Consider the following 13,124-nt stretch of genomic DNA (forward strand, 5'->3'; position numbering starts at 1 on the left):
AATTTACATGTACAAGAAAATGGTCTCTCAGTTCAAAGACAAACACAACTGAGAACAGAGAGGTGAGCTATGCAGCTCCATTCAGAGGATAGGTTACTGTGGTCCCAGCTACTTGGGAGGCTGAAGTAAGAAGACTGCTTGAACCCAGGAGGTTGAGGCTGCAGTAGGCCATGATACTGCCACTGCACTCCAGGCTGGGTTACAGAGTGTGACCTTGTCTTAAAACAAAACAAAACAAAAAAGCCAACTTATAAGCATAAGGACAAAGGCAACATCCCAGGGGGATAGAAGGTAAAACTGGAAGAAAAAGCTGACATCATAGGACCACCATTCCAGCCCTATGCTAACTCTAAACTCTGCATATTGTGATAGAAAATTAAGCACTTGTTAAATCCACTATTTTTCAGATATCTGTCACTATCAACTAAACATATTCCGTACTAATATACATAGGTATTCAGTAACTATTCCATAAAGCATTGCATGAATAAAGTTTGCTAAAAAACGAAACAAGGAACTTATACAGGATTATATACTCTCTAAGCATGTCTAAATACTTATTGACTACCATGAGTCTCTGCTCTTTTCTACATGAGAAAGGCCATAACAGTTCCTCCAAGGCTAGAAAGACAGTGGCACAGAGGACAATGCCTTTACCCACTGATACTATGACATGAATACTCACTGGAAGGATTTCACCTGAAAGGTGAGATCCTTATGAATCTCTGTCCATAATGTCTATTGGAATCAAGGGGAAAAGAGTTTGTATAAAGTTAGGAGAAAGACAGTCAACTGTCCTTAAATACTAATGAAAACAAAAAGAGAGTTTAAAATAGCCTAACAGTGCTTCAGTAATTTAAGTAATGCTGCCACCATGTGGCACTTACTCCCTTCTTTTACAAATAAAATTTTATAAAGAAAAAGCTAATTGTTGCCATATATCTTAAGTTTTTTAAACATATAAACAACTTCAGCTTTAAGTGCTAGCCAGTTTTTCTTAAAGTAAACAATATTCAAATGGCACAGAAAAGACGAAACTTCCAGGAGGTACCAGCAGCTCTGCTTTGCCGCTCTTCTCTATCTAACCATGCCGCTTTGGGCAAAGACCACATGTATTCATTATCTGATATCATTGTTTCGGCCAAGATAGAAAATAAGTACAAATAATGCAGATGTATATTCAAACCTAAAGCCTCTGAAACACGTTGAGCTTTTTCCCTCTAATCTGAGAGGAGAGTATAACAGACAGAAAAGGCATTTGAGCCTGAGGTTCTACGCTACACTAAACCCTCAGGAAGACCAATGAGGGAGGGAAGACCAATTGCTCTTGTGTTGGTCACTGTGTGAAAAGACTGGATCAAGCACTTTTCAAGAAAAGCAACTCAAACTTAGCTGATAAAATGTTCTTGAGCCCTTCAGAGATCATTCTTCAATAATAAAGACCATTCTTCAAAGCACTGTAAGAATGAAGGGTGGGACTATGTCTGTCTTATTCACTGGTAAATCATTACTTCCTGATATTATGCCTCACATAAAATAAGTGCTTGACACATTTTGTTTGACTTTATATAATCAGCTGTTACTATAAGCTGTTTTGACCTGTTAAATTTGTAGTAATTTATTACATAGACTTAGAAAATGAATACAGTGCTATATAGAGAAGTAAATTAGGGTGACATGATAGAGTGTACTGATGACGGCCTTGGACTAAAGGGCTGGAGGTGATATTTAACCTACAATCTAAACCAAAAATAATGAGTCCTGCGAAAAATGAGAAGTAGCAGCATCTTAGGAAGATGGAATTGCTGATGCTTAACAATAGTGATGTGTTAATGAAAAACAAAGGAAGAATTGTGGCTGAAACACAAGGAGTGAAGAGTTGTATACAATAAAGTCGGAAAGACAAGGAGAGGTCAGAGATCATCTAGGATTTTTAAGAACAGCCAAGATTTGTAGGCAGCACGGTAAAGGAATAGTCTCTGGATAATTTTCTGTGTCTCCCACATTATTCTTATTCATAATAATAATAAATAATGATGACAAATAAATAAATATCAAAAAGATAAAAAAGACTTAATTTTTTTTAATGAGGACGATATGGTATAATCAGATTGTGGGAACTTACTGCTTAATGAACAATGAACCAATTATGTACATTAATTAACATATTAACTAAACCAATTATACACATTAACATACATATTACTTAACGTGTATAATTAACTTGGTTATGTACCTAGTTAATTCCTAGGTACCAGACAATATTCTAAAATGCACATATCCTGTAAAGTATTACACAGTTTTTGAGTCACAGCATCTTTTGCACCCAGAAATGGTTATCTAATGCAACAGCTCTGGCCCTCTACCTGAGTGCTCTGTACCAACTGGGTTTATTAAAAGGTTCTCTCCTTTTGGCATGTTTGCACATCCTGATTGGTCAGTCTCAAAAAAACTGAAACTTACACAGAATTACAAAATTGTTTGTGTAACACCATTTACCATCCCAACGGTAGTTTGAGAAGTTACCACTTAAAGCACAATAAACCAATTATACATGTACAAAGCTACAGTAATATGAAACAAGATGGCATGTTCGTGCATCACTGTCACTGAAACATAGTATGTAAGGTAGAGTGGCAGGTGGTTAAGCTAGAAAAGCAGGAGCCAGGTCACAGAACAATGCTTGGACTTTATCCTGAAGACAGAAATATTATCAACAGTTTTAAAAAGTGAAATAATGTTAGATTCCCCTGGCAGCAGGCTGAAAACTAATTTGACTTGGTTGATAAAGCAGGCAAACCTGTCAGAAAGAATGGACTTTTATGAGGTAAACATCTAGGTAACGTCTAAAAGATGTGGTCACTGAATGTGGAACCTATAAGAAAGGAAATAGCCAAGGATAATTCTCAAGTTTTAATTTGACTGCTTGAGTGATTGGTGATGTCTCAATTGAGGAAAAAAAATACAGAAAATGAGTCTGGAAAACTCAGACCCATCAATCTCTAAAATCCCTTTTTTTTCACTGTATCTCATTTTATAGATTTAAAAATCCTGAGATCGACAGATATTAAATGCCCCAGAGTAGGCACCAGAACTTATGTCTCCTGCTGTTTAGTATGGAATTTATCCCATTAAAAACAACAATTTTTACCTCTTCATCATTTTTACTTCGTATATTTTATGAACACATGAACTAAAATCAGATTTTAAAACTGGGGAATTTCTCTTCTGTATAACACACTAACAATTAGGGAAGTACTTTTATAAAATAAGTTTAAATACTCACTTCAAATTCTTTTACAAAATAACGAGTTTCACCTTGAATAACTGGTCTGTGATCCAAAAGCCTTGAATGAATTTCTCCAAGATCTGTAAAGATAAAATGAAATTCAGGGTTAATCCATGCTAAATGGCATCATCTCTAGCTTGTTTTACTCTCTGTCTTCCCCACCAAGAGATGAAGGTTAAAATCCAGTTTAGACTACGGACTAAGAGGAAATCTCATCCACTGCCAGTGGATGCGTGCACTGATGCAACTGCTTTTGAGAACAATCTTTCAGTATCTAATAAAGTTGAAGACATGTATACCTAGCATTTTCATGCCTAGGTATGTAGCCTAGAAAACTCTTGCACAAATTAATAAGGCCATTTATACATATTTATTACAGCACAGGTGTAATATCAAAAGAAAAAACGGGAAACACCTTAACCATACTCATATAATGGAATTCTATGAATCACCAAATAAAAATAAATACATCAGTTACACTTATCAACATAAATATAATAAAAAATATAATACGTATTTTATAATAAATATAATAAAAAGCAAGTTTCAGGAGGATTAAAGCCACTTACATAAACCTTTAAAAATATTCAAAATATTTCCCTTTGGGATAGAGATAGAAGCCACAAAACTATAAAGAAAGGCACAAGAATAATAAACACCAAAGTCTGAATGGTGGCTACCTTGAGAGGGGGGAGGGGAATGAGTGCAATTAGAGCAAGACACAGTGGGGCTTTTAGTAATTAATTTATCACGGTGGATGGTGAATGTTCACTGTAAGTCTCTTTTTCATAAGTCTGAAAAAGTCATTAAGAAGGTCTGAATTTAAGTCTTTTGGTGACTCCATTTATTATTCTTCTTAGTTACAGCTATGCAGTTTAAAATGCAAATCTCAAAATTCCTTGAGAAATTAAAGTAAGAAAATGTGGTATTCATGTTCATTCACTGGCAATGTTCCCCAAATTTTTCATTTTTGCAGACATACGATGGGCAGATTTCAATTCTCTATGTTAATGAATAAAACAGGTCAAGTAGAAAAAATACGAATACAAGCACTGTATATAAGCACCGTATATATCTGGTATATGCAAAGAACTACAATTCAACTGTCAAAGACTTTCCCGCAGGAAACAGCGTTGTGAGCTTTAGGAGTCAAACCTAATGCGCGTTCTGTGAGAATCTAGGTTGTAACTTTCTCCCAGCTCAAAGCACACAGGACACACGGACATTTCTGAACGTGAATGGTTCTTTACGGTGCTATAGGGCGCTTTCGTAAGTGTATCTCAGTTACTCCTCGCACGACCAGGAACAGATCGGGGAGGAGAGTGGGTAAAGCCAATGACCCGAAGTCACTCAACTCCTAAGCGACTGCCCCCGCCTCCCAAGTCCAACGCCCTTTTCACTATACGTCGGTCACGAGGCTGCCCAAAGGCTCTGCGCCCCGGGGTCCTGAGCTTGCGGAATGGACAGGGACGGGCCTGATGGCTCAGGCTGCGGCGAGGAAAGGGGGGAAACACGAGGAGTTGGGCTGGTTGGTTGTAGTGGGACGCATTTGGAGCGGGGAAAAAGAAGGGAACCAACCACCACGCCCCCACCCGCACAAACGCACGCGCGCCAGCCCGGGAGCCGGGGGTCGGCCCGGGTCAGAGGGCGCCGCCTGGGAGGTGAGGCTGTGCTAGGAACCACCAGGGACTATAGCCCTGACACTCCGTACCCTTGATAATGAGGTGCGCTGAGCCTGCAGTCCCCAGGGAGTCCCTCTTCTTGCTGCCACCGCCCGGGGCGGCCTCACAACCCACAGGGGTCTCTGTCCCTCCGCCACTCATCCCGAAGAGTTCCGCCCACCCGCGGCCGCGCTGCGCCTGCGCAAACCTGGCCGCCCTCTTTCAAGGCGCGCTCGGGGTTTTTTTTGCGTCATCACAGGGCGCCGGAGAAATTTAATCTATTCAGCGGGCGGTGCCGGAAAGGCGTCTGCCGTGTAGTCAGGGTGTTAACTGGCAGAAGCTCTTGCCGCCATGCTGGGTCAGGGCGGATGCTGCTGGAATAGGAAGGTGCTTGAACGTTGGTGCTAAACTCAGAGCCCTGGTTATTTGGCTCAAGGCTGATGCATTCCAATGCAGTTACCACCTATATCTGCTGAGAATACATTCCAAGACCCCCAGTAGATTCCTGAAACTTCATATAATACTGAACCATGTATATACTATGTTTTTTCCTGTATATACATATGATAAAGTTTAATTTATAAATTAGGCACAGTAAGAGATGAACAATTAGAACAATTTAATGAAAGTTATGTGAATGTAGTCTCTCTCTCTCAAAATATCTTATTGTACTGTCCTGCAGGTAATGAAACCGCAGAAAGTGAAACCTCAGATAAGGAGGGACTACTGTATAGCAAAGTCAATCAGTTGGGGGCTGTTTCTCTACTATGCCATGAGTGTGGCAGACTATTCCTGCCTTTCTTTTTAGACACCTGTTTCCTAGAATGCTTTTCTTGCTCCCTCTGCCTATTCAAGTCAGTAAACTTGTGCTGTATAATAAAGAATTTGACTGGACTTTGACTCTGGTTCCTGGGAGGTACCCTCAATCCTTGGAATTTCCCAGGTGATAGAATTGTCTTTGTTATTCATGCCGGGCCTCTGGGAATGCACCTGAGTTTATGCTAATGAGGTGACTCATGGAGGGCCCAAGATGATTTCAGAATGGAGGTTGGCCACGCCAGAAGGGCCAGCCAACCATGAGGGCTTAGGCTTTGAGCCACATAAACAGGCCCACCTCTGGGGAGCCGATGGGGGCTGGAGACTGAATTCAGCCATGTGGCCAATGATTTAATCAACTATGCCTACATGATGGAACCCCAGTGAGTACTCTGGACATGGAAGCTCAGGTGAGCTTACTGGTTGGTAATCATTCATCAAAGTGCCAGGAGGGTGAAGCGTTCCTGAGGACACGTAAGCTTCTATTTGGGAAATCTCCCATATGCATCTCCCTATGCATCTCTTCATTTGGCTGGTCCTGATATGTGTCATTTATAACAAAACTGTAATAGTAAGGAGAGCACTTTCTTGAGTTCTATGAGTCATTCTGTGAAACCTGAGGGAGTAAAGCAAATAGCAATGAAACATCATGTGTAGAGAGAAGCTGCATGGATGAGAACCGAGGCACCCTAGCAGACAGTGCTCGGGCCCTGGGCATATGACAGAGACAGCTGGTCAGACATGCAAGTGGCCTGGGAACCCCAGAGCTTGTGGCAGGTGTCTGAAGGGGAGTCTTGAAGAGGAACATGCTTTGACCTCTGAAGTCTGTGCTAACTTTGGATAGCACTGCGGTTTAACAAACACTTACATGGCACTTGCTACATGCCAGGTAATACTGTAAGTGGTCTACAAATTTGCATTCGTTTAATCCTCATGGCTGGCCTTTGAAGTCGTTATTATTATTGTCCTCATTTTACAGATGAGGAGGCTGAGGCACAGAGAGGTTAAATGACTGCCTGACTTGTATGTGACAGAAACAACTGACTCTGTGTATGTGTTTAAGTATAGGTGATGGGTGAAGAGAGAATGGGGAAGGGAGATTTGGAGAGAAGGAAGAGAGAAGCCATATTAACTTTAACAGGCCACATGGGCTTTTCATTTTATCATTCAAAACATTTAACAAATACTTTATTGAGCAGCTGCTATGTGCCCAGCACAGTGCTAGGAACTAAGATATAGTGGTGAACAAGACTGATGCAGCCTTTTCCCTTCCTCATGGAGCCTACAGGGGCGCCAACACTGAATAAGTACACAATTACTTTTCTGCAAGTCTGTTGCTTGTAGCCTGTGAATATGTGTTCTAGCCATTTGATTATACACTATTGAGTTGTATTGTTCTCTGCGATGGTGAGGTCCAGCATATGCCTCTGTTCTCTCTCTGCTTTTACAGAAATCTTTACACTGCAGCTCAGACAGCTAGGAGACTGAGAAGCAACACTCGCAGTGCCATTTCACCTGGCACATTCAGCTGCTATGAGTGTGTCCTTGGGCTTTAAACCATGAAATCTCAAGAGTTTTGGGACTCTTATCCTCTCCCTGAAGGTCTTGTATTGTCTCTTATTGTCTCTGGATTGACGAGACTTTTCTTGGATTTTTTAATGAAATTTGTATTGAGATATTTGTAGATTCTCATGCAGTTGTAAGAAATAAGAGAGTTTCCTTTTACACTTTGCCTAGTTTCCCCCAGTGGTAACATTTTGCAAATGCTAATATTACAACCAGGATATTGACATTGATACAATCCACCAATGTGATTCAGATTTCACCAATTTTCCTTGCATTCATTGTGCGTGTATATGTTTAAGTTTATGCAATTTTATTATGTGTAGGTTGATGCATCTATCATTACAGTCAACATACTGACCAGTTCCAGTGCCATAAGGATCCCGTTAAGGTTCCTGTTTATAACCACAGTTACCTTTCTCCCTGTCCCCACCCTGACTTCTGGTAACCTATCATCTGTCCTCTATTTCTAAAAATTTTTTCACCTCAAAAATATTATAGAAATGAAATCATACATTAAGTACCTTTACATTTTTAAGAATAGCTGTACTCACATCATAGCCTCTATACAAGATTGGAGAATCGATATCATATACAAATATAACCATGGGATTATAAAGGGATTTTTCCAATTACTGTACTTTTTGAGAGTCAAGACATCTAAATCATGGAGATATTGTCAATTTAGTAGAAGTAAAGTTCTGACTTTGGGGATAATTATTTGCTGTAATCCCATGTTGAATCTTGTGAATATTAAAAAATAAATGAGTAATTACATGTATACAATGAATAAAATTATAATTTATTCCTTAGTATAAGCCCATCAAGGGGAACTATAATCGGCACAGGGTGGGAGATGGAGGGACTCCTAAGTTTATTTTGTGTTCTATCAAATCCACTCCACGAGATTTCCTCTGCAACATCTTCTATTGACATTATTTCTTATCTTCATTTGTCTAACCTAATTTAGAAATGGGTTAAAAACTAAAAAATAATGCAAAAACTGATTAAGGCAAAGGAGGAGAACAGAGTAGGTGGTCTTGCTGTTCGCGGTGGCTCATGCCTGTAATCCCAGCACTTTGGGAGGCTGAGGCAGGCGGATCACCTGACGTAGGGAGTTCAAGACCAGTCTGACCAACATGGAGAAACCCTGTCTCTACTAAAAATACAAAATTAGTTGGGCATGGTGGCACATGCCTGTAATCCCAACTACTCGGGAGGCTGAGGTAGGAGAATCATTTGAACCCGGGAGGTGGAGGTTGCGGTGAGATGAGATTGCACCATTAATCTCCAGCCTGGGCAACGGGAGCAAAACTCTGTCTCAAAACAAAAACAACAACAACAAAAAAGAGCAGGTGGTCTTTTTGGGTGAGGTACTAAATATTACTGTGTAGCAATCTCATAAAGTTTTGGAAATGCGGCCGGGTGCGGTGGCTCACACCTGTAATCCCAGCAGTTTGGGAGGCTGAGGCGGGTGGATCACCTGAGGTCAGGAGTTCAAGACCAGCCTGACCAACATGGTGAAACCCCTCTCTACTAAAAATGCAAAAAAACTTTAGTATTAGCACCGTGCGTGGTGACAAACACCTGTAATCCCAGCTCTTCGGGAGGCTGAGGCAGGAGAATCGCTCAAACCTCGGAGGCAGAGGTTGCAGTGAGCTAAGATTGCACCACTGCAGTGCAGCCTGGGCAACAGAGCAAGACTCTGTCTCAAAAAAAAAAAAAAGTTTTGGAAATGCTTAGGGCACACTGGGCAGGAAAGCCAGTTTACTGTGAGGTAACATGCTTTGTATTAGCATTAGCGGTCTTTTAGGCTGAAGCAACTTTATAATCCAGTACTGAATCTTCCTGTACCAACTGCTGCTAGTAGTTCCCCCAGAGAAGCTTCTGGTGTAGCTCCACTATTCAGAGAACATGCAGGGCTTACTGCAAGAGCTACTAGAAAGTAACTGCTCCGGTGACAGAGCCAACCCACTGGAACACAGAATGCATTCCCTCCACCACCCTGGGCACACCTTCATTAAACTGGACTCAGCTGTGCAAAAAGACAAAAGCATGAGTTGTTGTGTACATGCAGCTGGCTCTGTGTACGCCTGTCACCTAAGCTTTGGACAGGTGTAGTGCAGTGGTTTGCATGGTATGGTCATCACAGCAGCAGTATTAGAATCCTCCTGAATCAGCAACTCAAATTGGATCCCAGAAATCTGTGCTTTGAGAAGCCCCAGGTGATTCCCATGCATGCTAAGGTCTGAGAACCAGTGCTTTATTGCAGTGTCTATTACCTGTTCCCTCAGCATCTGATAATGAGAGTCAATGATAGAGTTCTTTTATCCAAGTGACAGTGCTCAAGTCAAATGGTGAAAGCGGTCAGGAACTGGAAACCTCATGAGGTCAGTCTGAGAGTTGAAAACTTCTAAGGGTTTTTAAGACAAGGTATGTGTGTTGCAGAAGGTCAGGAAAAATGGGGATGGGGAGAAGGAGAACTTACATTACATGAACAGACTAGTTCATAGACTGCACCAAAGCAGCTTTGGAATTTGTAATCAGGTGGCTGGAAGTTTCTCATCTTGCTCAAAGCAAGCCTGCGGCCTTATTGTTTAGAGCTACGTATGCCTTGTCAAATTGGTCATATGGCTACTGTATTTCAAGCTTAACTTGCATAGACAGGCCTGCCAGGCACAAATTTCTCAAGCTGATGATATTGGGGAGAACAAAAATTATCCACTGCAAGACTCCGAGGACAGATGACACCCAGCAGGAATGGCAAGCCAAATCTGCAGGAGCCATAATACTATTGGCTAGCCCTAGGGACCTGGCCTCTTTGAAGTGGAAGAGACAGTACGAATGAGCCATCAAATTAACTCACTGGGCTGAAAAAGATGCAATGCTTTCATTACCCCCAAAGAAACAAAAGTTTAAAACATTAAAACATTCCTAAAGGAATCATGATAATGGAAGCAGAAATCCTTGAGATAACAGCAAAAATGGCCAGCATCTCAAATTCTCCTGCCTTCCTGCCTACCTTCTTTTGGCCTCCCTTCCTTAAGTGAAAGATGAGTTTTGCTAGATTAGGTAGCAGTTGGAATTAGTTTTATTTGCTAGCAGTATTGGGAATAAAGGCAAAGCCTGCAGGAATGTGGGCGCCAGCAACAAGTAATCATTATTGCAAAATCAAATTCTCCATCTCGTCTCTGATATGCCTGTATGTAACCCTAGAGCTGGGCTTCACAGTGTTATAAATCCAGCATACAAGCCACAGAGCAGTGGGATGTGGAGCCCCTTGTGTATCTAAAAGCTCTGCCCAGCAAGAGAGATATATGACGGTAACTTTCTCCCCATTGCTTTTGCAATAAAATTCACCCAGTGCTCCAGGAAGAGTTAGGAATGTAATTCAGCTTCAATAAATCAAGACTAAAATTAAGATAGCCAGATATATAGCAGCCGGCTCAGGTGTATGGAGAATTTGAAATTTAGTGCCCTGGTAATGGGTAGTAGCAGATTATCTAATTATAGAGAGAAAGAAGAAATATTGCTCTCTGGGGGAAAAAGCTAAATGCTCTAATCCATTAAACTACCACCTCCCTGCCAAAGCTAGATTAATATTTAAGTTCATGTAACATCTGACTTTTTTATAAAAGGAATTAAGTCAAATGTTAGAAAAAAATGTAAATGAAAAAGCTATAGTTCATAATAATTCTAATTTGACCACTTGTCAAATAGTGTATTTTATCTTTGGGTGTGATGTACATGTACCTGATTATAATAGAGTTCTATTCCATCCTAACAATATATCTGCTTAAATTTTTATCAACATATCTTGAAGCTATTCTGGGCAGACTTGCTATTCTGGACGGACTTTCAGCGAGTCTCTCATGAATGACTTTTTTTTTTTTTTGAGACGGAGTTTTGCTCTTGTTGCCCAGGCAGGAGTATAATGGCACGATCTGATCTCGGCTCATGCAACCTCTGCCTCCCTGGTTCAAGCGATTCTCCTGCCTCAGCCTCCCGAATAGCTGGGATTACACACATGCACCACCACATTCGGCTAATTTTGTATTTTTAGTAGAAACAAGCTTTCTTCATGTTGATCAGGCTGGTTGCGAACTTCCGACCTCAGGTGATCCGCCCACTTCGGCCTCCTAAAGTGCTGGGATTACAGGCGTGAACCACTGCGTCTGGCCATGAATTACATTTTTAAGGGGGCACTGACGGTATGACGCACTGGCAGTGGGTGATGGTTCACATTCATTCCACTCCTCCTTTCCCGCCTTCTTCATCCCTGTGGGAGATCTAATGTGCTTATTACTGACTGTGGTTAACCGTGGGTTCAGGTATAATTGGGTGGGGTCAATGGAAGATCAACGTGTAACTGGGGGTAAGCATGAGAATTCCTATATATCTGCTAAAAACCTTAGTGAATAATCTTATTGCTGAACTGAGTGTGGGAGATGGGGTGTTTAACTGGGAAGTCAGGTCATGGATGAATGATTATGTCATTCTTGGAGCTATGTCACCTTTTCTACCATATTGTGATAGTCGTCGCTTGGGAAGAGACTCGCAACCACAAAACTACACAAAACACTTCAAGATCTCTTGGATACTTGGGTATAACCGTGGCTGTGGTCATTTGACATTGTTCCCATTCTAGAATTTCTATTTGTTTTAAAACTCGTTTATATTCTAATTAATGAAAAAGTTCACGGATGTTTGGCTGAAGAGTGATTCTTCCCTACTTGGAATTTTTGGTCTGTTCTTGAAAGTTACACATGGAATAGGGACATATATCTAATCAGGGCAGTTGAATCAAATCCAGTGAACATGGCAACAGATGGTCTTCCAACCCTGAAATCATACAGTTCCCATTTCAGCCATGGTCTAACCAAGGTGGTGGTTAGCATGTGGGTTAGTCTGTGCCTCCTCTCTAGCTCCTAAATTAACACGAGATCATATTACTGTTGTAAAATTCCCATACAGCGCTCAGAACATATTAAATACTCAGTAAATGATATCTAATTATTTACTTTCAAACAATGCTGAGTGGCTGGCAGCCTCCCAAAGAGTGCTCTATACACCCTGTTTCAGGAATATGTTCACAGACCATTGGATTGTCAACTTTATGAGAGCAGGGATGTGACTGTGTTATCTGCAGGGCCTAGCAGAGTGTCTGTTACACAGTATGGCCTAAATAATATTTGGGTTATCATTGGTCAGTGCTGTAGGCTTCTCGGAATTACAGAAAGAAAATCCTTGGAAAGGGGCTTTCACTTTTCTGAAGGAAGATCATTCACAAAGATAACTGTACTGTATCTTAGACAGGTCTCATCAATCTTTGTTTTTAAGAGACAGGGTCTCACTCTGTTGCCCAGGCTGGGATCCAGTGGCACAATCATAGTTCACTGTAATCTCAAATCCTGGGCTCAAGTGATCCTCTTGCTTCAGCCTCCCAAAGCACTGGGATTACAGGTGTGAGCCACCACACCTGGCTCACTGATCTATTAGAAACAAAATAAGAAAGACAGCATCGTCCTTTTTTTCAACAGCTTGAAAAATGTAAGAATCAGACTTTTTTATTTTTTTATTTTTTGAGACGGAGTCTCACTCTTTCACCAGGGCTGGAGTGCAGTGGCACAATCTTGGCTCACTGCAACCTCCGCCTCCCGCGTTCAAGTAATTCTCCTGCCTCAGCCTCCCAAGTAGCTGGGATTACAGGTGCCTGCCACTACACCCAGCTAATTTTTTGTATTTTTAGTAGAGATGGGGTTTCACCATGTTGGCCAGGCTGGTCTTGAACACCT

The 13,124-nt window shown here is 41.2% G+C and overlaps 1 protein-coding gene across 3 annotated transcripts in view; it reads right to left on the reverse strand.

Moving 5' to 3' along the window:
• BLOC1S5 (biogenesis of lysosomal organelles complex-1, subunit 5, muted) overlaps positions 1 to 5,150 on the reverse strand; it is a 77,361-nt gene extending 72,211 nt beyond the window's left edge. For 2 of the 3 annotated variants that reach the window (XM_011989629.1, XM_011989627.1), the window contains exons 1-2: positions 5,001 to 5,144; positions 3,287 to 3,369 (exon numbers count right to left, since the gene is read on the reverse strand). In XM_011989629.1, the coding sequence (XP_011845019.1) occupies positions 3,287 to 3,369; positions 5,001 to 5,112 (195 nt within the window). In that variant the 5' untranslated portion in view covers positions 5,113 to 5,144. Of the gene's footprint in view, positions 1 to 3,286; positions 3,370 to 5,000 lie in introns of all 3 variants that reach the window. The other variant, XM_011989628.1, reaches the window with a different exon arrangement.
• Positions 5,151 to 13,124: the final 7,974 nt, after the last annotated feature.

Source organism: Mandrillus leucophaeus, unplaced genomic scaffold (assembly GCF_000951045.1).
Source record: "Mandrillus leucophaeus isolate KB7577 unplaced genomic scaffold, Mleu.le_1.0 Scaffold36, whole genome shotgun sequence".
NCBI lineage: Eukaryota > Metazoa > Chordata > Mammalia > Primates > Cercopithecidae > Mandrillus > Mandrillus leucophaeus.